General features: G+C 39.7%; 2 protein-coding genes across 2 annotated transcripts; both read left to right on the top strand.

Annotated features, from left to right (window-relative positions):
* Positions 1–278: 278 nt before the first annotated feature.
* LOC146390136 (high affinity immunoglobulin gamma Fc receptor I-like) lies at positions 279–2,685 on the top strand. Its single transcript, XM_084920693.1, has 4 exons — positions 279–309; positions 910–1,176; positions 1,498–1,743; positions 2,606–2,685. The coding sequence occupies exons 1-4, from the start codon at positions 279–281 to the stop codon at positions 2,683–2,685; spliced, it is 624 nt and encodes a 207-aa protein (XP_084776819.1).
* A 10,429-nt stretch (positions 2,686–13,114) lies between these two features.
* On the top strand, positions 13,115–21,721 carry LOC146390135 (uncharacterized). Its single transcript, XM_084920680.1, has 7 exons — positions 13,115–13,145; positions 13,370–13,429; positions 13,782–14,048; positions 19,090–19,341; positions 20,029–20,187; positions 20,292–20,342; positions 21,669–21,721. The coding sequence occupies exons 1-7, from the start codon at positions 13,115–13,117 to the stop codon at positions 21,719–21,721; spliced, it is 873 nt and encodes a 290-aa protein (XP_084776806.1).
* The last annotated feature ends 4,821 nt before the right edge of the window (positions 21,722–26,542 follow it).

Raw genomic sequence — 26,542 nt, 5'->3', positions numbered from 1 at the left:
TAAATGGTGTCTCTCATAGTGGGAATGCACTTACAATGCAAATTTTACACCCCTCCATGATTTCTAAGTGGGGGGACTTGCAAAATTGCAGGGTGTTCAAATACTTATGTTCCTCACTGTATATCCCTTTACAAAAAAGATGTTCTTTTAAATATAAAGCAGCTCTCTCTCTCAGGAAGACAATACCCGCTAGTGAGTTATTTAGAAACACAGGAAGTTCTCAAAAGCAACACATTCTCGTTTCAGTCTGATGCTCACACAGTCAGCAGCAAGCCAACATGCAGGTCAGAGTTTCCAGCATCAGACTCTGTGAGTACTGACATTATCTGTCAATAAAAAGATATTAAGTGAACTGTTGAGAAAATGCATGTACGAACTTAAAGGGAAATTATTATATCCAAAACACACCCATACATTTTCATGCATTCATTATGCAAATTTGTAACTTCTCAATGATAATCTCTTTGTCCATATTTCCAGTGGTGAACACGCTGTTTTTGTTTGTTCTAAAAGATGGATTGAGTGTTTCTCAAAGACATAGTAAGTAGTTCAAATTCAGCTTGAGGCATTTGAGATACTGGGGTATAAAAATAAAGTTGATTTAATATATCACATACATCTCATAACAACTTGAACGTTTCTGTAACTGCTGCAGTTGCTGTTTTTAGATTCAGATCTGAAAGAGTACAACAAGGGTACTGCATTAACCTTTTAAAACACAAAAATAATTGTCTGAAGGAAGCATACAAAAGAAAGCATGGAAATGCATATTTACTTATTCGGTAGATATATATGTATAAATATTTTTTTTTTATTCTGAAAATATTTCAGCAATATATCAGTGCTTAATTCTTTTCTGTTTGTATTTCTCTAAAAAAAGAAAAAAATACCTTTGATTTTCTGTCTCAGATTCAGGTTTTCCTCAAGTTGCTCCAAACAGACAGCAGTTCTTTGAATTAGAATCTATCACGATCAGCTGTGAAGGGCTAAATGGACTGAATGAATGGAGAGTGATGAAAAAGATAAATGGAGATGTTAGAACATGTGCTTCATCCTGGGAAACATCTACTGGGCCTTGCAATATTATTAATGCATATCCTTCAACTGACAGTGGAGAATACTGGTGTGAATATGGAGGAAAACAAAAAAGTAACACTGTCAACATCACTGTAGCTGGTATGTACATGGAAAGAAATATCAACTATGCATTGACATATTTAGGTAATTTACTTTTTAGATCAGTTGTTTTGGTATACCATAAATGGCACAATATATTTGAGAATTAAGTATTACCAGTAAAAGAGAGTTTTTCAGATAACAGAAGCATCATGATCACAATAAGGTGTGTTATAAGTGTGAAATAATGTTTTACGACCTATTGTCTGTAGTAGTTGAAAGATTTGTTTGTATGAATAATTTCAACATAAATTCCACATAAACATAAATCTTTTTCTCCAAGTCCACAAAGTTTTCAGATCATTTGTCATTCACATTTAGATGGTCCTGTGATTCTGGAGAGTCCTGTCTATCCTGTGATGGAGGGAGAAAATGTGAGCTTGTATTGTAGAAAAAAGCATGCAAACTGTAGCTTCACTGCAAAATTCTATAAAAATGGTGCCTCAATTAGGAGCAGCTCAACTGGAAACATTACAACTCCCACTGCATCCAAATCTGATGAAGGACTCTACAAATGTAGTATTGCTGATACTGGAGAATCACCAGAGAGCTGGCTTAACATAAAAGGTGAGCTATACCTGTGTGGGTTTTATTAATCACAGGTTATACTTTTGTTGAATTTTGTTTTAGCCGAAACTAACTATCAGAGAACTGATAATACCTACAACTGTAGCATTTTGAGACTAAAGGCTTTCTAAAGTCAGATTCTGTAAAGGAAAACATAAATTTGTTTCATTATGAGATATTGACTGTTGTTTTTTCCTAGCTGCTTTTAATTGTTAATTTGGTTTATTTAAAATGTAAAATGTTGTAAATGAAATTATATTTCATATTTAACAATTAAAAATTTCTTGAGATAATAATTATTCTGAATTGTGCCAGTATAATGAAAATTAAAACTGGTGAATAAGAATCACTTTTCATTATCTTTATAGCAACTGATTTTCATGCACACGGGCTTTCTCAACCCACCGGACTTATTGTGCTGCGCTCCCTTGGTCTCATTTCTTTGTTGGTGACTTTTCTTCTCTTGGTGGGACTTCCACGATATTGGAAACATAAACTGTCATTATAGGTACTCGAAAAGAAAAATAAAGTTTTATAAATTTTACATTTACATTTTTACTCTTCAGTTATAACAGATAGCCATCTTTAATAACTATAACCAAGTGCAAGTACATCCAAAACTTTGTTGTCAAAATTCTTCTTTCACTGCTTATTAAGTTACTTTAAACTAAAAATTCTCGATCATGTCACTATTCTGTTTAATCAGTTTTCCGTTTGAAGTTTATTCAGCTGTGTGAAAACTATAACTTTAATCTCAGCCAAACTGATTTACTCACAACCAAATAAAACACTGAAAAAAGCCAAACAATAACATTTCTAAGTTATCTCACTGAACTATATTTTACATCTTTAACCTGAGTAGCGAACGACCGTGGAGGATTGAAAACGATGTGCTGGGAGTTCGCTGTTTTCACCGGCTCTAGTGAGTCGGCTAGCTATTGAGCTGGTGGGTAACAGACGTCTCAGAAAACGTCCGAGCACTTTTGCAAATATGTGATGTCTGGATAAATCAAGCAGATATTTGAAGTTTACACAGCTACATTCTCGCCTGAAAATATCTTAGAAGTTTATTTTGTGAACCAGAAAGAGTAATGAAAGTAAAGGATACACCCGACCCATCCTTCAAATCTGGGGAAAAGTAGGACGCATTTGTCAACCGCATTTGGAGGAGAATTTTGGGCAGCCTTCGTCGCGTTGTTGTGTTGTAATCAGCCTACAAATGTGGCTTCAGGAGGATGCAGTCTATGAATTTGGACATCCCCGTAGACTGGTTGGGCTAACTTTCATGCACACTCACATATCCTCGAGAGGGTAAAGAGCTGACCCAGTGTTCTGCGACTGGGATGAAAACTGCATTGTTCCTCCTGTATCTGAGATTTGACTAACAGACGAACTCTCCTTTCCAGCACCCTGGCTTGCTCTGCCAATCCAGAGGTACCGCCCATGATTTCCATGGAACACTGTAGAGGCGTGTCAACCAAGACTGCTCTACAACATCCAGAGCCTTCAGGAACACAGGACGAACCTAATCCACCTCAAATGCTCTGACACCGAGGAGTTGTGTGCTGCCTGTGTGACCTCACCCCCAGAGTGGATGAGTTATCTACCTCATCACCAGACTGTGCTTACTCTATGGAAGACAGTTCATTAAACTTTAGGAGGTCCTCAAAGTATTCCTTCCACTGCCTGACAATATCCTTAGTTGAGCATCAGCAGCACTCCAACCGCACTATATACAGTGTTGGTTTAGCAGAACTTTCCCTTCCTGGGTCACCTGATGGTTTACCAGAATCACTTCGAGGCAGTCTGAAAAACAACATAGCCCCTGGGATCCTCAGGTGTGGAGGTCTGCCGAACCGTGACAGTTGTATTCATTTCAGATAAATTGGGAAGTTGTATGTGTTTACCATGGCCCTGTTATCATCTGATTTTACAAGTGTCAGCATACTTTAAAGCACTAATAACCATTAAAAAAATAATAATAAATAGAAAACACAGTTGGTCTGTCTGCTCTGTATATTCATGTCAATGAAGATGCTGTAATTTACCTGTTGCAGTTTTTCAATACTCTCTCTGACCACAGTGTATGACAAATGATGCTGTTCTGCTGCTGCTATTCTGACCAGTGTTGTACACTATAGAAGTCAGCTTGAAAAAAAAAAGTATGATCTAAACTATGTATAAATTGTACAGTATTTAAACATATTAAAGTTCCATGTTGGAATTGAAATTGTTGCATTTCTGTTTCACTAGTATAATAATCAAGTGTTCTTTTGTTATCTATGAGATCCACTGGATTCTGATGAAGAATATCTTCAATGACAAAAAGAAAGACAAAAAAACATTTCAATTGCTGAATCCAATATTTTCCAGTGCTACTACAAAGCAAAGCAAATTATCAGCATATGTAGTACCACTACTGTTATGATTATTAGTATATATGTATTAGAGCAGGGCAATATGACCAAAAATATTTATCACGATATAGATTTGAAAATTTGCGATAACGATCTAACTGAAGATATAATTGACACTAGACAAAATACTTTACAACTCCACAATTTTATTAGTGCAAAAAAACCCATCAATGTATTTTCACTTAAACAAGCAGCTGTTTTTTATGTGCATTAAAGTTATATAAAAACGTAACAGTGCAAATGCAGATTCCTTGCTGACAGTTTAACCAAAAGGCATTTCCAGTGGAAATTGGCCGACATATCCTCAGCATAACCATGTATAATATCCACAAAACTTAAAAAGAGCTTATACACACGCAATACGGTAATATTATGTTGAAGCACCGTACGTATCACTCCTCGAGGCTCCTGCCTATGATAGCCGTAATGCTCCGACAATCCATCAAGCCGTGCGGGTTCGTAGCTTAGCAAAGTCGTACTAAAACATTTGACAGATTTTCGAGCACCATGTACGACATAAAATCGTTTCGAGGTCAGTAAACACAACCAGAATTCAAACATAAGGCACACGGGATTATAAGGGGCACTGTCGATTTTCAGAAAAATCAAAGGATTGATTTTAAGTGTGCCATATATTCCAAAAAACACGGTAATAACGATGGCCCGCTAGCATGCGCTACCAAAAATAGTGCTTTGTTGTGTATCTGACGGACGAAAGCCAAACCAGTTCCACACCACTGAAGTTGCAGCATTTTTACAAACCAATTCTGGTTCATCCGATTCATTCAACGATCCGCTTTCGCCCTTGTCATTCTCCGTCGCCGCCGTCCCTTTTCATGTGCGTATGAAAACAAAGGCACTGCACATGCGCGTTTTACCCATATTCTATCGCGATATTTCATTTTCTTGTCGTTGCCCAACATTATACCGGTATTTTAAATTGGGTTTTAAATTAATTTATGTTAACAAAATATTACAACTGCAATTTATATGGTCATGACAGAAATGTCATCTTAAAGCATAATGCTAAACATTCAGCCATTAAGATGACAAGAAAGAATTACTGAAATTCCCTTGTATTAATGCAGCGGTCCCCAACCTTTTTTGCGCCACGGACCAGTTTATGCCCGACAATATTTTCACGGACCGGCCTTTAAGGTGTCGCGGATAAATACAACAAAATAAAACTAGTACCAGTACCGAAAAAAGAAAATTTATTCATAACACACGTGAAAAGACCAAGGAAAACCGAGTAAACGATAAAAACGATAACAAAATAACGCTGAAAACCATACATTTCACACCTGAGCCTCAACTCTCGCGGCCCGGTACCAAACGACTCACGGACCGGTACCGGTCCGAGGCCCGGGGGTTGGGGACCGCTGTATTAAGGTAAAATGTTACAAAAAAATCAATAAATAATTACAGGATAACTATATAAATGAAATATTGTTAGGTAAGTGCACTAGTAAAGCAGTAATCATTTAAATATGTATCTAGTTTCTAGGGATGGGTATTGATAAGATTTTCACAATTCCAATTCCTTTATCGATTCTCTTATTGATTGTTTTTAAAAAAGGAGAACACTAAGGTCGATTAGCTTAGAACTTTGTTTTATATCTTCTCTTTGAACAAGATAGAAATTTAGGAGTAACATGGCCTTACAAACCCAACAGTGAGATCTTAAGAGATCCACAGTCTACGGCTCTTAAATGGGGTGTCACAGGGTCCCCAGGGAAAAAAATTGTAAATGTAAAATAATAAAATAAATATTCTTCTGTAGCAATTACACAAGAATATCCAGTAATGTCTCTGCCTACAATTAAACACATTCACATTCACCCATCTGCTGTGGCAAATGGGTTCAAGCCTTTTACCACAAATTTAGTCACTGCTCGGTGACATTCGTCTATCCTGGCCTGAAAGGAGACGCTAACGGTAGACTGCAGCGAGAACTGCCAGCATCTGAGCCAGACTCTGTCTGTCTCTCTCATCATGGTCACCTAAATGCACAGTAATGGCAGGTTTTGTAATAAGGCAGATCGCGCTAACATAATATGCACTGTTAGTTGATTATTTACCTGCCACATTAACGGGAGAGGACGTGCAAACGTTACCGCTGCTGCTGGGTTGAGATTCACGAGTCCGGAGCAGAATTAAAAACACGACATTCATTTAATGTCATCGCGTGTTTTGTGAGCAAATGCTTTTGCATATTCGTAGTGTTTCCTCCCTTAAATGAAATATCTACTTTGCAAGTATTGCAAGTTGCCCTGTTGTCATCCGTTCTTGTAAAGTATAACCAAACTTTTGAGCGTTTGAAGCGCCGTATTTCCTGCCAGATAAATGACGCTCCGCAACGTGGTGACGTCATTCGGGGCGACTGGAATCGATAAGGGAATCGTTTGCAAAAATGGCAAACGATTCCAAGGAATTGAAACAGCGTGAACCGGTTCTCAACAAGAACCGGGTTTCGATACCCATCCCTACTAGTTTCTATAACTCAATGAATCGAAACGATAAAAGTTTAACATAGGCTGGATAATCATGTTTAAAATAAAACATTTTTGGATACATGATTATTATGACATGTCACACATTTTTCTGCTGCATATACACCATTTTTTAATGGTGTAAAACAAAGAACAGTACATAATACAACCACATTTAGGCTGCATTAGGGCATTTTTTATTTGATTGCACGTAAATGGAATGGAAAAGATTCTGTAAAATTTTGACACCCTGGTTTATTCAGTTGTGGACACTGCTTATGTTTGATGAATTTCAATTCACTTGATGCTTTATTTTGGCATTCTACTTTGCCAAATTATATACTTTTAAAAAATAGATGTTATTTTAAACAGAGACTACCTCTCTCTCTCTCTCTCTCTCTCTCTCTCTCAGGAAGACCAGAACCTGTCAGTGAATTCACTATGGAATTTTTAACTTCTTAGGACAGGACTCAACACTAATGATGAAGAAAATATTTTTAAAATATTTAAATGTTTAACTGTCATTCTTAATCCTTACAGTGATTAATGTCCTGTTGATCTTAGTTACAGTAGATCAATTCAGTGACTCTCAAACACATATTAAGTAGTTAAAAATGTATATTAATGTATTTCTAACAAAACTATAATAGGCTAAATATTATCTCATGACAACTTGAAAGAGCTACAAAACGAAGCTAAAGCTAATGATCCCCACTGTTTCCAGGTCTGATGAAGGGCTCTAAAAATGTAAGATCTCTAAGACAAAAGAATCACTAGAGAGATGGCTAGTTTTTGGAAGTAAGTTTTATCGAGAATTTAAAAGTGTGCGTTTCGTCATTACAGAATGTTATTTTTTATTTTTTTTAGATTTTGAAACAAATAATAATAAGCCACTAATAAGCACTAGTTGCCTTGGTCCTTTCCAATGTCAGTCCAGAGAAGAAATGCAGACTTACATATCTCTTTAGCATATTCTGAAAACAAATATCCCCATGCTACATGATACTGTGGTAATATAATTTGCATAGTTGATGTTGTGAATAAATATTACATGTTACTGTCATGAAATTACTGAAGTTACTGTTCTTTCATAAGATAAGATACAATAAGATTTTTGTCACTGCAGAAAGTACAAGTTTAAGAGCAGTAAAAGTAAAAGAAAAAACATAATAGAATAGAATAACATAAAATAGAATTACATACTATACAAAATATAATAAAATACTATATGCAATAGAATAAATTACAATACAAATTGTATAAAATGCTTTCTTATAGTAGGAAGTATAGTGTGGTCATCTGCAGAGACCATGTTGTAGAGTCCGACAGCAGTTGGAAGGAAAGACCTGTGAAATCTCTCAATCCCACATTGTGGGTGCCTCAGTCTGCCACTGAATGAGCTGCTCAGTACTGTCAGAGTCTCCTGCATGGGGTGGGAGATGTTGTCCAACAGGGATGACAGCCACCATTCTCCTGTCACTCACCACCTCCACCAGGTCCAGAGGGCATCCTAGAACAGAGCTGGCCCTCTGGGTCAGCCTGTTCAGTTTCTTGCTGCCCCCCCCCGAGATGCTGCCGCCCCAGCAGACTGCACCGTAAAAGATGGCTGAGGCTACCACAGAGTCATAGAAGGTCTTCAGGAGTGGGCCCTTCACTCAAAAAGACCTGAGACTCCGCAGCAGGTACAGCCTGCTCTGCCCTTTTCTGTAGAGGGCAACTGAATTGTGAGTCCAGTGCAGTTTATTCTTCAGGTAAACACCAAGGTACCTGTAGCTATAAACAGCCAAAATGTCCATACCTTGGATGTTTAGTATTTGCACTGGAGGATGTTTGTGCCTGCGGAAGTCTACCACCAGCTTCTTGGTTTTTCTAGTGTTGATCTGGAGGTAGTTCTGCTGGCACCAGTCCACAGAGTCTTGGGTCAGTTCTCTGTGCTTCCTGTCGTCCCCATCAGTAATGAGGCCGAGTTTTGCAGAGTCATCAGAGAGCTTCTGCAGGGTGGGGTTGTGGGAGAAGTCTGCAGTGTAGATGATGAAGAGGAACCAGCTCACCAGGGGCTGAAGCTGTGCCAGGACCAGCTGCTCCAGGCTCTTCATCAGGTGGATATGTCAGAGCCACCAGCCTGTAGCTGTTGAGGTCCTTGGGAGGTGCAGTCTTTGTCACTTGTACAACGCAAGAGGTTTTCCAGAGCTGTGGAACTCTCCCCAGCCTCAGGCTCAGGTTGAAGATGTGCTCCATCACCCCACACAGTTGATCTGTGCAGGACTTGACAACCCTTGAGCTGCAGCCGATGTTGGAGACTGCCTCCTGGATGAATCAAACCTGTTAAAGAAGTGATTCAGTTCATTTGCCCACCTCACATCCCCCCAGGAAGAGAGTTTTGATCTTTGTGGCTGAGAAAAACATTTTCATCTTCCTCTCTACTTTGAACATACAGAGTCAGCAGGGGCCCACATGACTGAATCCACCCAGGTGATGCATACTCTCATCACAAAACGAAGCATGATGAAGGGTATTTTGCCTAACGTGTGGAAATATTGAAAATATATCAGCCCTAGCTATTTAAAAGGCTAGTGGAATAAAAAAAATGTAATCATAAAAAAAAGACAAAAGATTAGGGCTGTTTACATAACACATTAACGCATCATCGCGATTAATGCGATTAAAATTTTAATGCAATTAACCCATCTGGAGCGCAGAATAAATTAACTTTGGACAAACTGTCCGAAATGCATTGGCAAGAGTCATTTTTACGTCATTCTGCGCTCCAGATGGGTTAATTGCATTAAAATTTTTAATCGCGTAAATTGTGATGATGGATTAATCCCCGTTAACGCGGACAGCCCTAAAAAAATATATATATAATCACTTTAGTGCTACAGACATTAAATCTGTCTGATTTTTTGGAGCATTTTTGAAAGTCATGTCATTATTTAGTCATTGTTACACTGTGTTTCAGCAGCTGAAGATGTTCTCACAGAGAAAAAGACATACTTAGCCAGCTTATTTTTTAACATCTCTGACAATAACCACACTAGAAACCCACAGACAAAAATGTATGAAGCTGACCACCCTCAGTTGAACATGTTGGAGCTGAAGGTTGTTTGCAGGTCATGGAGTATCATAATGAAAATGCTATTTGGCATTGCTATCGTTAGATTTATTTTTAACTGGTGGTCATATGCTCAGCCACTTGACAGCTCAAGCAGAGTGTTTGCATGTGAGTGAAATATTTAAAATGAACAAACTGTTTTAAATTTGGTACCTTATTTTTTTTTATCATTGTATTTCATAAATGAACAAAACTTATTACAGTACCGCCATAAGGCACACCGGAATATAAGGCACACTGTCGATGAACAGGTCTGTTTTCATACATAAGGCGCACCGAATTATAAGGTGCATTAAGCAAAACAAAATCAGATAAATCAAACTTTACTCAACTCATCCTTCTTGCTTCCTCCACTTCTATACCATTGTTTCATTAATGTTGAATTCTCTTGCAGCTGCTCTATTCCCATGTTGTTGCAGTATATTAATGACTAACCTTGTATTGTGGATGCATTATCTCAGTTGTTCTCCTGACTAAAGTTTGGTTCGTTTACAGCATCCTGCTATGCGATTGCATTTGCCCATAACCACGGGGAACCCTCACGTTAAGTTTTATCGAGTGGCAAAAAGTTAGCATTCATTCTCCAGCTTCACTGTGTTTATGTTATGCTAACATAGCTGTGTCGCTAGTCATCACGTAGCACATCATTATATACCAGCTAGTCCAACTTCAGTAACCCTACAAACATGCCTGGATGTTAAGCTTAATTGTTACACCTGGTAAAGCAGCAACGCTGATCATTTTACTAAAGATGAAAGAATTTAGACGGTTTTCAACTCTCAGTGATGCCGCAGTGTTCGTTTGACTTTGGGACCTGAAGCGGATAGAGTTTTGGACCCAGATTACTCCGCGAGGCTCCTGACTACAGTAGCTGTAATGCTCCGACAATCCATCAAGTGGTGCGGTTTTGTAGCTTACCCAAGTCATACTAAAACATTTTTTGACAGATTTTTGAGTGCCATGTACCACATAAAATTGGTTTGAGGTCAGTAAGCACAACCATAATTCATACATAAGGCCCCCCGGATAGTAAGGTGGATAGTAAACACTTAAAGGATTTTAAGTGTGCCTTATAGTGTGTAAAATACAGTAAATAATTTAGAAGGGCAACAACTTATAATTTTTTGGGTGCTGGAAGTATAATTTCCAGAATGCTTCAGCTTTCATTTAAAAGAAAAATGAATATTTTGAAATTTAATTTGTATTCAAAACAGAATCGACCGTGAGGGTACCAACTCAGTTTTAACAGAAGAGGATTTGGATCACTTCTATAATACAATCCAAAGCCACGAATGAAGGATATATTAGTCTCCATTGTTCTTTTTTGATTTTTAATGTTACTGAAGTTATGAAAGCTATGAAAAGAACTGTCAAAACAGTAACATTTAGACAGAAGACAGTGAACATTTCTGTGGTTATTAACAGAATTTTAATGTTTTAGATTGTGCAGGCTACTTACTTTTATATAAAGAGTGTGTGTTGATTTATAATACAGGGTGGGCCATTTATATGGATACACCGTAATAACATGGAAATGGTTGGTGATATTAAAGTCCTGTTTATGGCACATTAGTATATGTGAGGGGGCAAACTCCTCAAGATGGGTGGTGACCATGGTGGCCATTTAGAAGTCGGACAGTTACTTGAAGACGTTTCACCTCTCATCCGAGAAGATTCTTCAGTTCTAAGGTCAAATGGTGGGGAGTCCCAGATTTAAACCCAGTGGGAGTTTCCCCCCACAGAGGGACAAAAGGACCCCCTGATGATCCTCTAATCGCCTGAGCCAAGGTGTGAAACTGGGTGTGGGTCCCAATCAGCCAGGGTTTCGGGTGAGCTCATTGTGAAACCTGGCCCCACCTTATCATGCGAATTCCTGAGGTCAGATGGCCCAGGATGTGAGTGGGCGTTAAGGCGTCTGGGAAGGGAACTCAAAACTGGATTATAGATGGCAGAGAGTTGGTGTCGTAAACCACCGCCTCTGTTCAAAGATGGTCGCTCACAGTGGACATAGATGGCTTCTTTCACTCCTCTTTCAAACCATCTGTCCTCTCTGTCCAAAATGTGAACATTGGCATCCTCGAAAGAGTGTCCTTTATCCTTAAGATGCAGATGGACTGCTGAGTCTTGTCCTGTGGAGGTGGCTCTTCTGTGTTGTGCCATGCGCTTGTGAAGTGGCTGTTTCACAAGTGCATGGCATACAGCATACACCACATTGTTAAGTCTGTCACAGACTTAACAATGTGGTGTATGCTGTACAGTGCAGCGAGGAATGCCCAGACCTCTACATTGGGGAGACCAAACAGCCAAAGTCTTCGAACTCCATATTCTACACAATTTCTAGATAAATCATTTACAACATATGTCAATGGACTACGGAGTCTACTAGAATGTTGATGATGGCATATGGTGGTCAATGAGAATGACTAACCAATGTGCGAGTAACACTGAAATTGAGTGATACTATCCTACTTTTAAAATCATACTATATGCATTTAAGAGAATCACTTATTGTGGAGTTATATGTATTCACAACAACTCATGTCCTTAAAATAACTATACATGTTTTTTGCAATATTGCTGTTAAGTAAGTTTTCACATCTAAGAATATGAGCTAAGTTTTACCATCAATAGACATTTTATTTTTAGTTTACTAACGAGAACCCAAAACCATCTTGTTTATGCTGTCACCTCACACAGTAAAGATGCTCTCAAAGAGCTATTTTGACATTTGACATCATTGACAAATGATAGTGTCATGAACATTGGGTTATATTAATTTTGTGCGCCATGAACTCTTACTGTCATGTACCAGTAAGATTCTAATGATATTATGCCATCTATAAAAAATAAAAAATAAAACTGCAGAATTTGTATGATCTGAAGTATTTTTCAAATGTGCAGTGGGAATTGAACACATCAAAGTTCCATATTGTAGTTGGAAAAGTTGTGTTAATTTTCTTCTGCAATATCAAAACATAACATGAATATTTTTATTCATTTTAAACATAAACAGAACATAAAGAATTAATGGTGAACAGAGGAAAGAAACAGTCACAAGTGTCAGTCTGAATTTCACAATCTATCTTATACATTACTATTACTGAGAACTTAAAGAATTAAAAGAGTAGGCTGAATGATCAAAATCTAGAACTGATCAAACATAAACGAATAAAGAAATTCAAGAAATTGAACATATAGGTTGCAGGGACATTTTTTATGCAATCACATGTGATTGAAATGGAACCCTGTTGGGCCCCAGTCACTACAAAGAACCACAGGAAGAGGAAATTCCTTCAAAAGAATATATCCTCATTTCAGTCTGATGCTCACACAGTCAGCAGCAAGACAACATGGAGGTCAGAATCTCCACCACCAGTGTCTGTGAGTACTGACCTTGTCTTTTGTAAAAAAAAAAAAAAATACAAATTAAAAAATAAATATATGGATTAAGGGCAAATAACAATATCCAAAATACAGCTATGCATTTGCATGTATTCATTATGGATGTTTGTAACTGCTCACTAAAAATGCATAGAACTTATTGCTAATGATGGAAAAAAAAAAACCCTGTTAAATATTACAACTGTCATTCTCAATCTTTTCAGTGATGAATGTCCTGTTTCTGTTGGTTATAGTTGCTGAATTCAGTGATTTGCAAACATATAGTAAGTCTTTAAGTATTCATGTTGTTGTATTTCTAAGTGTGTGTGTATGTTATAGATTTAATATATCTCATAAAAATATGAATTTTCTGAAACTACTGCAGTTACTTTTTTTCAGCTAAAAATAGAACTACAACATAACATAAACCTTGTGAAAAAGCTACACGCATACTATACATATATATATATATATATATATATATATATATATATATATAATGTCATATATAATTATTTGAAAGCAGTCGAGCATTAGAGTGCTTAATGTGTATACATTTGTGGTTGTCTGAAAAACAGTTTTTTGAGACTATTTTGTTTTGTATTTGTTGAGTCTTTATTTGATTTTCTGTCTCAGGTTCGGGTTTTCCTCAAGTTGTTCCAAACAGGCAGCAGTTCTTTCAGTCAGAATCTATCACTATCAGCTGTGAAGGGCTAAATGGGCTGACTGGATGGAGAGTGATGAAAAAGATAAATGGAGATGTTAGAACATGTGCTTCAACCTGGGAAACATCGACTGGACCTTGCAATATTATTAATGCATATCCTTCAACTGACAGTGGAGAATACTGGTGTGAAATGGGAGGAATTCAAAAAAGCAACTCTGTCAATGTCACTGTAACTGGTATGTCCATAGAAAAAAAAAACTAAATTATAAGTTGACATACTTAGTCCATCAACAGTTTAAAAAAAAAAAAAACACGGTAACAAATCCGGACAATTTCTTGCTAACCAGTTAAAAATCAATAAAGAAAAAACAACTATATGTGCTGTTAAAGATTTATCTGGGAATACAATATATGATCCTAAAAAAATAAATAACATTTTTAGGGATTTCTATGAAACTTTATATACACCACAAATAAACCCATCTAAAAACGAAATTGATCAATTTCTCGACAACATAACTCTTCCAAAATTATTAGACACCCAAGCAATAGCACTGGATTCGCCACTGACGCCAGGTGAACTCCAGGAAGCTCTGATAAGTATGCCCAATAATAAGGCTCCAGGTCCAGATGGTTTTCCAACAGATTTTTACAAAGAATTCTGGACAATTCTGGCACAAGTTTTTCACAGGATCTTGCAGGAAATCAAAGAAAATGGTAGACTACCACCAAATATGAACTCTGCAAATATCAGTCTCTTACAAAAACCAGGCAAAGACCCTGTATATCCCTCAAGCTATCGTCCAATATCCCTTATTAATGTAATGTGGAAATATAAAATATTTAGGTATCAATGTCTCTCCTAAACTTTCAGAATTAACTAAATTAAACCACATCCCACTTTTAAAGACAGTAGAAGGCGACCTGGCTAGATGGAAATCTTTACCCATATCACTCATGGGAAGGGTCACCGCTATAAAAATGATGATCTTGCCAAAAATAAACTATTTATTTTCAATGATCCCAAATAAGCCATCACAAGATTGGTTCAGATCTCTAGACTCGTACATTTCTAAATTCCTTTGGAAAGATAAACCCCCACGTATCAGCTTAAAAACACTACAAAGGACCAAGGATAACGGAGGATTAGATCTGCCTAACTTTAATCACTATTTTTTAGCCAACAGGCTTCAGTTCATCTCTAGATGGTTTAAACACACCTTCTTAGATGAACCTTGGATAGATGTAGAACAGGCACTATGTAATAACCTAGAAATTTCAGACCTACCATTTATCAGCTCAAACATCAAACGACATGAATGCTTTAAAAGCATCAATATTAGCTCTTCTCTGACAGCATGGTGGGAGTTTCTAAAAATGACAGAGTCTTCATTAATCCCATGCAAACGTACACCTATCTGGAACAACCCGGACATATTACAAAACAATAATATGATAAACTTTTCAGATTGGAGTTGCAAAGGAATTAAATACTTGGAACATATATTGGAAGGAACAGACTTTATTTCGTTTGACAGACTAGTTATACAATATGGGATCAACAAGAAACGATTTTTGGAATATCAACAAATTAAATCCATAGTAAAAAAGAAATTTAATCCCAGTGAAGCTGAATTACAAACACCACCAAGTGTGGTACAATTTCTTAGTCTAAAACCCCCCAAATTATTGTCTAAAATATACAGAACACTTTCTAAAATAGATGAATCAATATCCCTTCCTATTGCAAAATGGGAAGCAGATTTATCAATCAACTTAGACCCAAACCTTTGGTCTCAGATATGCTTAAAAACCTTTCAATGGATCAGAAATCCCAGTTTGCAATTAATACAATACAAAATATTACACAGAGTGCACTATACTGGTCATAGGATGTTCAAGATGGGCTATACGCCTTCCAACAACTGCTCACACTGCACAGCAAATACACCGGACAATTACATCCACGCTCTTTGGTTCTGTCCACCAGTTCAGAAATTTTGGCGTGAGATATGTGAAGACTTATCAAAGTGTCTGAAATGTAACATTCCAGCCTCCCCTTTAGTATGCTTGCTGGGCAACTTGGATGAGGTCACTGCAGAAATAAACACAGCCCACGTTGTTTTTACGGCCCTATGCATTGCCAAGAAAATGGTCCTCATTAACTGGAAAAATAAAAATAATCTTAATTCTAACCAATATAAAAACCATCTAATAGATCACATTAGTCTTGATACAACCTCTGCCATCACATTTGATCAATCCCTTTGGGCTCCTTTGATCGGCTTCATCACCTAGTGGGGGTGGGGGGTCATGGTTTGGTCCTGCCTTCGCTATTGTGGTTGATGTGGGGGTAGGGACGGCCTTAGGGCGTCTGGGGAGTCCCTAGGGACGTTTCCCTGGAGGGCCTAACCTGGGGGCTGTGGCCATGACCTGGTTAGAAGCTCTGGGGCTCTTGGATGGTGTTTTCCTTGTGGCTGCGTACAGCGGAGATGGGGGAGGGTCTGTGCTGGCGGACGTTGGTTACTGGCCTGGTAGCCTGGCTGCCCCTGGGAGGGTCCGGGACGGGCGTGGAGGCTTGGGGGTCTGGGGGTGCTCCGCCCCCCCGGTCTGGGGTGCTGGCCGGGCCTTGGGGGCTTGGGTCCTGGCTGTTGTGTCGCCGGAGCAGTGGGCGGGTGGGTGCAGGGGGGCTCAGCCCCAGTGCAGGGGACCTCTGGTGCATCGGCCCAACTAGGGGGCTCTCTAACTGGTGGGGAGGTTGTTACATCTTTGCAGGTGGTCTCCTCACTACAGGAGCTCACTCTGCAGGTGGGGGGAGAGATATAGGAGAGGGGGAGAATGAACTCAACCTGGGTGTCTATTGTCTTGTGTAGTTTGGGAGATGATTGGATGATGGGGTGGGTGCAGTTTTCTCTGGGGTGGAGTCGGGTGGGCTGCCCCGGACTCTGTGGGGCTGGGCAGTGCTGCTGCTGCGGGCCCCGGTCCGGATGGGCCTGGGCCTCCTTGCCCTGGTGGGTTCCAGAGCGTGGGGGTGCCTACTGGGGTCAGCGGGGGAGCTGGCCCCAGGGAGGGGCCGCTTGCCCCTCCCTTTCTTCCCTCCCCATCCTCAGCTGCCTCCCTATTCCCGCTCTACCACACCCACCCACACACGCAGGGCTTGGGGTGCAGGTATGTCACCAGGGTGCAGGGGAGGCACTCCCCCTCTGTCCCCTTCTGGCCGCCTGTGCCTCAATTTTATTCTGCAACCTAGACATCCACATTACTCACACTCTCACATAACACATACATATAGGGCCTTGGGGGTGGGCACGTTTTACAGCATCCAGAGGATGGTCGTTGTACTCCAACCCACCTCTGACGCTGGTGCCCTACCCTCAATTTTAAATGCATTTAGACACTGAGGGTTTTCGGGAGGAGCCGTGCTGCTCTCTGAGAGGAAGCTAGTACCATGCTCTCCTGAGTTTTAAATGCACTTTAGAACAGCACACAACAACATTACATATGAGCGGGCGTAGGGAGGTTTGAGGTCTTCACTCACCCCGGTTCTGTTAGCCGTCAGGGCTGGGGGGCTGGGAGGAGGTGCTGGCCGTCAGACTGGGGTCTGGGATGCGGGGCCTCCCTGCTACTGCAGATAAGGAGGTGGTCCGCTTGCCTCCACCCCAGAGAGAAGGGTTACATCTCCTGGGTCTAGGTGCGGCTTGCCCCTCTGGGGGCGGGGGTACCTGGACCTGGGATATAGAGTATGTTTGGGGAGTGCGACTGTCTGTGCAGTGTCTATTTGTGTCTGTCTACACGTTGGGTGAGTGCCGAGTATTTGGTTGTGCATATGGGGGTGGGAATGCACGTCTGTGTCCGCGTGTGCCTGTTTGTCTGTGTCTATATGTCAGGTTGGGTCTTAGACTCAACCTCTCTGGGTACATCTCAGGCCCTCTAAAGTACGGAGGCCTATCTCCCCTCACCACACTCCCTGCCGGTGGCTGATGCCCTTAGACGTTGGTGTGTTGGTGGTCCTTGTCATCTGGGGCTGGGCGCTCATGCATGTACCGGCTCACTCCTGGTGGCCGATTGGCGGGGCCGGGCGCCTGTGGCCCGGCTGGGCTCCTTCCGGGGGGTGGGATGCCCTCAGGCCTCTGGCCTCTGGGCCTGAAGCTCGGTCCTCTCTGGCACAGCTGGCTGCCGGCGGAGCCCGCGGGCACGCCACTGCAACCCCCTCTGGCCTCTGCTCCGTAGCTGCGGGGTGACCTCTCGTTTGGGGCTCTACTCAGCTCTTCCCAGGAGGGTGGCACGGTTCCCCCCCCCTTTGGTGGTCCTCCTCGGGTCCTTGTACTCTGGGGCCTCTGGATATCTGGGGCCTGGATCTCCTCCATACCTGCTTCATACCCTGGTGGACGGGGCTATGGCTCCCCACACTCCCTAGCAGATCGTTACATGGAGAAACCTTTGGAATACAAGCATGCTGATCCACACAGGTATGCACACAGGTGTACACACGGGTGTTCACAGACGCGGACTACACCTTTCTTGGCTGCTGCCTCAAAGCACATTGTGCGCTGTCTATCTTGCGTGCTGCACAATATCGTTTATTATTTAGTATCTACTGTTATCTACTGCTAGCTAGTTTATTGTGATGGTGCTGTTTTTATTATGTTGCTCTTTGTTGTTTGCTTTCTCTTCTGTTTTTTTTCTCCATACAGGTGATCCAGGCGTTTTGTTTGTTTGTTTGTTTGTTTTTTCCTTTCTTCCCCCCCTTCTCACCGTCTCTTCTCCCCTTTGGTTTTCTTTCTCTCCCTCTCTTTCTTTCATTCTTTCTCCCTGTCCTATCCCCCAGTCACGTCTGTCCCGTTTGTAGCAACCGAAAATAAAATTAATACATAATTATAATAAAGGTCAATCAAATGGACCAATATGGCAAGGCCATGATGATCCACTTGGTAAAATAAATCCGCTTGGCATCTTTCTTGGCCTTAAGACAACAATTCTGATGGCTAAAGATCCAAACGGGACACAAAAAAAAAAAAAAAAAAAAAAAAAAAAAAAAAAAAACCTCTGTTCAGTTTCAGTACATCACTTAGATAGTGTCATATTTGGTACTGTAGTAGTTTTTTATATTTGTGTATATATATATATGCTGCATGTGCATTGTAATAAGCAGAAAAAGCACATATTTGACACAGATGTCTGTTTAAAAATGATGTGAGCTGTCATGACTGTTGACCATGACTATTATGTAAAAGTCCCTTTTTACACAAAATAACTGCCATATTTTCTGCCATTTAGATTTAGAGAGTCATGTGATCCTGGAGATTCCTGTCTATCCTGTGATGCAGGGAGAAAATGTGACCTTGCATTGTAGAAAAAAGGATGCAAACTCCAGCTACACTGCAAAATTCTATAAAAATGGCATCTCCGTTGGGAGCAGCTCATCAGGAAACATAATGGCTCCCACTGTATCCAAATCTGATGAAGGACTTTACAAATGTAGCATTGCTGATGCTGGAGAATCACCAGAGAGCTGGCTTAGTGTTGAAGGTAAGATGCATCAATATTTTCTAAATAAATTAGAGACAAACTTTGTACCCAAACTGTATTTTAGACCTTCATGATAAAGTGTGTTAATGAAAAGCAACATGTGGTCTATGATGAACATACCTACTGTGCAAAGTGACGCCAGAGTGTTGCTTTTATGTGTCATCTTTGGACATCGTATTTTGGTCTACTAAAGGGGTTGTTTGGTAACACCAGGTAACATATTTTATGTCTACTAAACGTCTAGTGTTGACGTCCATTGGACCTCTGTCCACAGGCTATGTGTAGTCCAAATGTGGTCGTTGTGGACGTCTTTTCAACAACAAACTTAGACTCATTGTTAATGTGGTTTTTAATACAACTTCTTTAGTCCCATGTTTCCAGGGGGTGGAGGACATGTTTTCTATTGGCAACTGGTTAATTTTTATGAAGCTTTGTTTACACCTTTGTATGCATGTCCAGTTATCATATGCGGCTGAGACATAAATAAATAAATAATTTATTTAGACAGAAATAAAGTAATTGGAAAATGATCTGGAACAGTATGCCACCTTTTGAAAAAGGGCTAAATCATATTGGGCATACATAATTGTATTGAATAGGATTTATTTTATTTTTTAAAATATTTAGAGTAATTTACAACATAATTTTAATCATTTCTAATACACAGTGCAATCATCTTTCTGGCAGGACATCCTACAGTGCCTTACTTCAAGCTCTACCTGGTGCTCTGCACAGGTTTCAGTGTTTTATTGGTGGTCATTCTGCTAATACTGGCAGGAGTGTTTCAACGTAATAAACATCAACAAACCATCAGAGGTCGTACAGAGGAAACTTCTTTGACACCAAGTATGCTGACAGTTGGCTCATCAAAACAATTTATTTTTATGACTTTTTATTTTACAACAATAAACATACTTTTTTCCTGTTTATTTTGTCTTTTTCATAAGCAGGTGCTCACAATTCTGCTGCCTCCTTCCAGTCTCCCTCTTCTGCACAAACAGGTCAGGAAGGCAAACATTTTTTAAGAAAAAAAAAACTGAACTTCAAATGTACAGGATCATGGAAATTAGAAACACAGTCCTTTAGTAAATCCTTTAGTAAACCCCAGGACGTGGCCCTGATATGGTATTGTTCGGTCTTTGATTTTAGTCCCTCGGTAGGTTGTTGTCACTGTTAATTTTGACAGGAAATTTTCATTTAGTTTTTAAATTTAGTTTTAGTACATGTATTTTGTCTTGTGGATAAAATGTATGTATGTTTAGTTTTTTGTCAAAATTTAGCTATCTAAATTCATTGAATTTTACTCTTGTCTCATTTGACTTCATATGAGAAGATTATAACAGACTTTTGAGTAAAATTGTTGAATAAAATATGATTTTGTTTTTGTCACAATTTAGGAAACTAAAATCATTTTTTAAGTTGACTAAATAGCATAACACTTTGGGAGACTAAAAAATGATTCAGTTGACTGAAAAATAAAGTATTTTTACCCATGACAGTTTCTCCAGACAATTTACAAAGCATATTTTTTATCTTGACATAAAATGTGAAATGTGTCTATATATCTACTCTTAACATTTTGTTACATTATCATGAAACAGGGACCATGATAGCTAGTTTTACCTCCCCCTCTGCAAAAAAAGAGAAAAAAAAGGGGGTACCGTTTTATAGTCTTACTTCGCAAGCAAGATTGGTCAATTAAATTAACACTAGTTGTTATTAGGCAATATGATGATGTCAAAATATACCATGTTTAATAACATTTTTTTATTATAATTTGCATGTTACTGTTGTGGAAAGAAATATGTTGTGCTTTCTTATGGTAGAAGCATAAATGCTACAAATGGGTCACTTTAGCCCACTGGTTGCGAGGCAACATGATGACAACATAATAATTGATATACAGTCCCGATCAAAAGTTTATGACCACTTGAAAAATGCCAAAAAATCATGGTTGGATCTTAACTAGGTTCCAAGTTGAGCTTCAACATCCAACAAGAAGAAATGGGAGTGAGACATGTTTTGAGCCGGCACCTTCATTCATTCATAAGATAGTGCTGTTTTACAGCTGATCAAAAGCTTAGGACCACACCTCCAAACGAACCTGTAAACCCCCTCAAAACAGAAATCAAAGTTCCAAACATGAACTCAATAATGAGTAGCTCCACCATTATTGTTGATCACTTCAAAGATTCGTTGTGGCATGCTTGATGCAAGCGTTTCCATGAGGTGAGTGGGAACATTTCTCCAAGTGGTGAAGACGGTCATCTACTGTCTGGAACTGTTGTCCATTTTTTGTAAATTTCCCTTGCCATTCATCCCCAAAGGTTCTCAGTTGAATTTAGATCAATGGAACATGCACGATAGTCCTAAAGAGTGATGTTATTATTGGAAGAAGTCCCTTCTCCTGCGGGCATTGTGTACTGTAGTGTTGGCGTGTTGAACAACCCAGTCGTTACCACACAAACAAGGGCCCTCAGTTATTAGGGATGCTTTCTGCAACATCTCGATATAGCCACTGGCCGTTTGATGCCCCTTTCACCTCCTGAAGCTCCATTGTGGCGCCCCCTCCACTGTGGTGCATAAAAAAAACCCAAAAAAAACATCTCAATTATAAATTTTAAAGGCATGTGGTCCTAACCTTTTGATCAGCTGTAAAACAGACTGTTTAAGTTTAAGCGATGTTTATAAATTGGAAGCTCAAAAAAATTGTTAAGTTTGTTTATTTTAGTGAGATTCAATTTAAAAAAAAATAAATAAATCAGCCTTTTCAACCAAAAAACAAAAAGTTTTAACCTTCACTCTGGTTTTGTTATTTCTCTTTGATTTTACTGTCTGCCCTTTGACATTGTTATCATATAGAAAGAGTGTCTAGAATCAGAGTTGTTGTTTTTGGGTTTTTTTTGTTTTTTTAAATTTCAACTAAAAAATGTCTGCCCATATCATAGTTGTTTAAGGTCTTGACTTTTCTCTATATTTCAGTGCCTGCAGTGGTAAGCATAGCTGAAGAAAACAACGAGACATATTCCCTCATCACAAAACCAAGAATGTCGACAGGTAATTTGCCTAAACTGAAAACATTGAAGTTATAATACCCTTAATTGCTTAGATGTGTAGGGGAAGTGTCATGGTTCAGGAGTTTTTGACCCAGCATTCTGAGTTTGGTGACTTGTGTTTTATTATGTTCTAGTTTATTTATTTAGTCTAGGCTTTATTTGGCTCTGTTTTGAGTCCTGTTTCCCTGTTTAGTTCTTGTATGTTTAGGTTCCTCCCATGTTTGTGTCTCCTCAATATGTTGTTTATGTTGTTGTGTCTTCATCGTGTGAGTCTGTCGTCTGTGTTTAGGTCTCCATTGCCCTTTATGTCTCATGATGTCTTTATCTCCCTTTTTGTCCCTGTGATGGACCGAGTTGAAAAACAGGAGAAGTCCCAGGAATTATTAGAAAAATATAGTTTCCATTTATTTAACCCCCAAAATTATATTTACAAGAGTAATGAATGTTGAGCTCATAAAAGAGGTCAAAGAAGCAAAACTGAACTCAGGCAAAGACTGCAAACTTAACAAACCAAATGACTGCTACAAACAAACATAACTGACCTAAACATGAAATGACATACGAGGGTATATATAACGGCTGATCAGACCATTGTGACACATGAGGGGTAACAAACAAAACACAATCATAAATCACAAACGATGCAGTACAATCTAGTTTGTTAATAAACTAAACACCAAAGAAGAAAATCAAAACCCCATTAAACCCTAAACTCAAATATTTAATTAAATACAAATACTTTGTTTTTAAAGTAAAGAAAACACACATTCCCCCTTCAGCAGGAAGTGGTGGTGTGGTCCAATTATCTTCCTTTGCATTTAATGGTTTCAAACCCTGGCTACCATCTTTTGTCCAGCAACTCCCAGGGATGATAGCAGGTAAGAAATAAAAGACAAAGGTTAGTCAAAAATCAAAGAAATGAAGTAGTATGAATACATAAGTAAACTAAATGTGCGCGCTTACAAATAGAACAAATTCATCCAATCCAAACCAATCAATAAAGTTATTGGCAACTAAAATGTATTACTATGTTCAAATGAAGAATGAAAATACAAAAGTTACCGACTTTAGAGTGTGGCCACGGGTTTGGCCATCACAGTCCCTTTCTCCTGCTCTCTCCCTTTGTGTCTCGTCTCTTCTTCTTGTTTACATGTCTCCCCTGGTGTCTCATTTCATGTCTCCCCTATCTGTCATGTGTTCCCCCCCAGCCTGTCATGCCCCCTGTATGTGTTCCATAGTTAAGTCAGTGTCTCATCTCTCATTTCCCTGTTCCCATGTCCAGTCCATGCATCTTAGTCTGCATGCTTCCTGTTTTATTTTGATAGTCTTGTGCCCCATACTCAGTATGTCCAGTTTATTTCCTCCTGTCTTGTCATTGTGTCAAGTTGCCCCAGCTGTGCTCCACATGTGTTTCCTCTTCCTTTGTCACCCTCATGTGTATTTATGTAGTCTTTTTCATTCATTTTCGGTCAGGTTGTCTGTTAAGTTCATGCCATGTTTCCAAGTTTCCATGTTCCAGGTATCCACACACCCATACCAGATTTCATGTTTAGGGTTTTTTATGTCTATTTTTGGTTTTCCCATTTTAGGTTATTATTTAGCTTCATCTTGGTTCGCCTTTCCCCATTGTTTTGTAGTTTGCCACCAGCCATAATAAATGCCTCACTCTTTGTGAAGAATCCTTTTTTTTTGCCTTTGGTTGTCTGCATTACTCTCCCCTACACATGATCTAACAGCATTTGTTAAGACTGTTTTAACAAATAACTGTTTTGAAATGTATTGTGCCTCCAAACAGAGATGGCAGTAGTGAGCTGGTTGGAGACCCACAACTGACTGGCATGGATCTGGATAACTTTTACTGCACAGTACAAGACTAAAAATAAAGGGAATGCTGGTCTTCAGTGTGCATTTTATTTTCTTTGTTAATGCCATCTGTATCATGAAATCTAGAAAAAGTGGCATATGTTTATATATATTTATATAAAATACAATGAAACATTTTTGTGGTTAAAAACACATTTAATTAGTTAACTTCTAGTTAATTTCTAATTTGTGAAAAGATGGCAGTTTATATCAAATTGCAAATATCTCAACTTGCATGTTTAAAAAAAATATTATCTCTGTTCTTATTCTGAGAGTGGAAACTTCAGCCACCTCATATCATCATGTCTATTTAAACAGGGAGCAGTGTGTTAATAAATATTATTAGTGAAGCCCAGGTCTATTTGCTCTGCCTAATTGTTGACATGAGTACACTGTTGCAGTTTGTAAACATGCTCACTGTGGCTTCTGTGGCAAGACAGTGTGACAAATGCTATGTTAATGTAATGTGAGCCATAAACAGAATATCCTTTTATGGTAAAGATGGTGGTACTGTGAACACAAGGTGAATCTTATGTAAAATTATGAAGATGGGGGAATAAATTTAATGCAAAAAATGTGTGTTCTTTTAATAAAAGCAAAATTATGTAAAATTATTTTTTGTTAGCTTGTGTTGTTGTTTTGTGAGTATCCATAAAGTATAAGAAAATAAATATATAAATAAATAAATATATGATCTTAAGTGATATATATATGTGTATAAAAAAAATTCCCCATTCGCCCCTGTGGGCAGTCAATCCTTCAAGCTCGGGTCCTCTACCAGAGGCCTGGGAGCTTGAGGGTCCTGCGCAGTATCTTAGCTGTTCCCAGGACTGCGCTCTTCTGGACAGAGATCTCCGATGTTGTTCCCGGGATCTGCTGGAGCCACTCGCCTAGCTTGGGAGTCACTGCACCTAGTGCTCCGATTACCACTGGGACCACCGTCACCTTCACCCTCCGCATCTTCTCAAGCTCTTCTCTGAGCCCTTGGTATTTCTCCAGCTTCTCGTGTTCCTTCTTTCTGATGTTGCTGTCATTCGGGACCGCTACATCGATCACTACGGCCATCTTCTTCTGTTTGTCTACCACCACTATGTCCGGTTGGTTAGCCACCACCATTTTGTCCGTCTGTATCTGGAAGTCCCACAGGATCTTAGCTCGGTCATTCTCCACCACCCTTGGGGGCATCTCCCATTTTGACCTCGGAACTTCCAGGTTATACTCAGCACAGATGTTTCTGTATACTATGCCGGCCACTTGGTTATAGCGTTCCATGTATGCCCTGCCTGCTAGCATCTTGCACCCTGCTGTTATGTGCTGGGTTGTCTCTGGAGCATCTTTACACAGCCTGTACCTGGGGTCTTGCCTGGTGTGATAGACCCCAGCCTCAATGGATCTTGTGCTTAGTGCTTGTTCCTGTGCTGCCATGATTAGTGCCTCTGTGCTGTCTTTCAGTCCAGCTTTGTCCAGCCACTGGTAGGATTTCTGGATGTCAGCCACCTCGTCTATCTGCCGGTGGTACATACCGTGCAGGGGCCTGTCCTTCCATGATGGTTCCTCGCCTTCCTCCACTTTCTTGGGTTTCTGCTGCCTGAGGTATTCACTGAGCACGCTGTCATTTGGGGCCATCTTCGTGATGTATTCGTGGATGTTCCTTGTCTCATCCTGGACTGTGGTGCTGACACTCACCAGTCCCCGGCCCCCTTCCTTCTGCTTAGCGTACAGCCTCAGGGTGCTGGACTTGGGGTGAAACCCTCCATGCATGGTAAGGAGCTTTCTTGTCTTGATGTCAGTGGCTTCTATCTCCTCCTTTGGCCAGCCTATTACCCCAGCAGGGTACCTGATCACGGGCAGGGCGTAGGTGTTGATAGCCCGGATCAGCTGACTTCTTAGGACTTGCCTGACCCTCTGCAGGTACTTGGTGATTGCAGCTTTCCTAGCTGCCTCTTCATGGTTCCCATTCGCCTGCAGGATCCCCAGGTACTTGTAGCTGTCCTCTATGTCTGCAATGTTGCCTTCTGGTAGTTTGATCCCCTCAGTTCTGACTACCTTCCCTCTCTTTGTTACCATCCGACTACACTTCTCCAGCCCGAACGACATTCCGATGTCATTGCTGTATATCCTGGTGGTGTGGATCAGTGAATCGATGACTCGTTCACTATTGGCATACAGCTTGATGTCATCCATGTACAGGAGGTGACTGACAACTGCTCCATTCCGTAGTCGGTATCCGTAGCCATTCTTGTCAATTATCTCACTGAGGGGGTTCAGGCCTATGCAGAACA

The sequence above is a fragment of the Perissodus microlepis genome, chromosome 3 (genome assembly GCF_051167445.1).
Source record: "Perissodus microlepis isolate ML-2025 ecotype Zambia chromosome 3, ASM5116744v1, whole genome shotgun sequence".
NCBI classification, from domain to species: Eukaryota; Metazoa; Chordata; class Actinopteri; order Cichliformes; family Cichlidae; genus Perissodus; species Perissodus microlepis.
Note: the sequence above shows the minus strand (reverse complement) of the source record. Positions and strands in the feature narration are given on the sequence as shown.

Coding starts and splice junctions, on each gene's coding strand:
- LOC146390136 (XM_084920693.1), top strand. CDS start 279: ATGCAGGTCAGAGTTTCCAGCATCAGACTCT. Junction 310..909: donor AGTTTCCAGCATCAGACTCT/GTGAGTACTGAC, acceptor TTTCTGTCTCAG/ATTCAGGTTTTCCTCAAGTT. Junction 1,744..2,605: donor GAGCTGGCTTAACATAAAAG/GTGAGCTATACC, acceptor TAACCTGAGTAG/CGAACGACCGTGGAGGATTG.
- LOC146390135 (XM_084920680.1), top strand. CDS start 13,115: ATGGAGGTCAGAATCTCCACCACCAGTGTCT. Junction 13,146..13,369: donor AATCTCCACCACCAGTGTCT/GTGAGTACTGAC, acceptor CAATCTTTTCAG/TGATGAATGTCCTGTTTCTG. Junction 19,342..20,028: donor GAGCTGGCTTAGTGTTGAAG/GTAAGATGCATC, acceptor TCTTTCTGGCAG/GACATCCTACAGTGCCTTAC.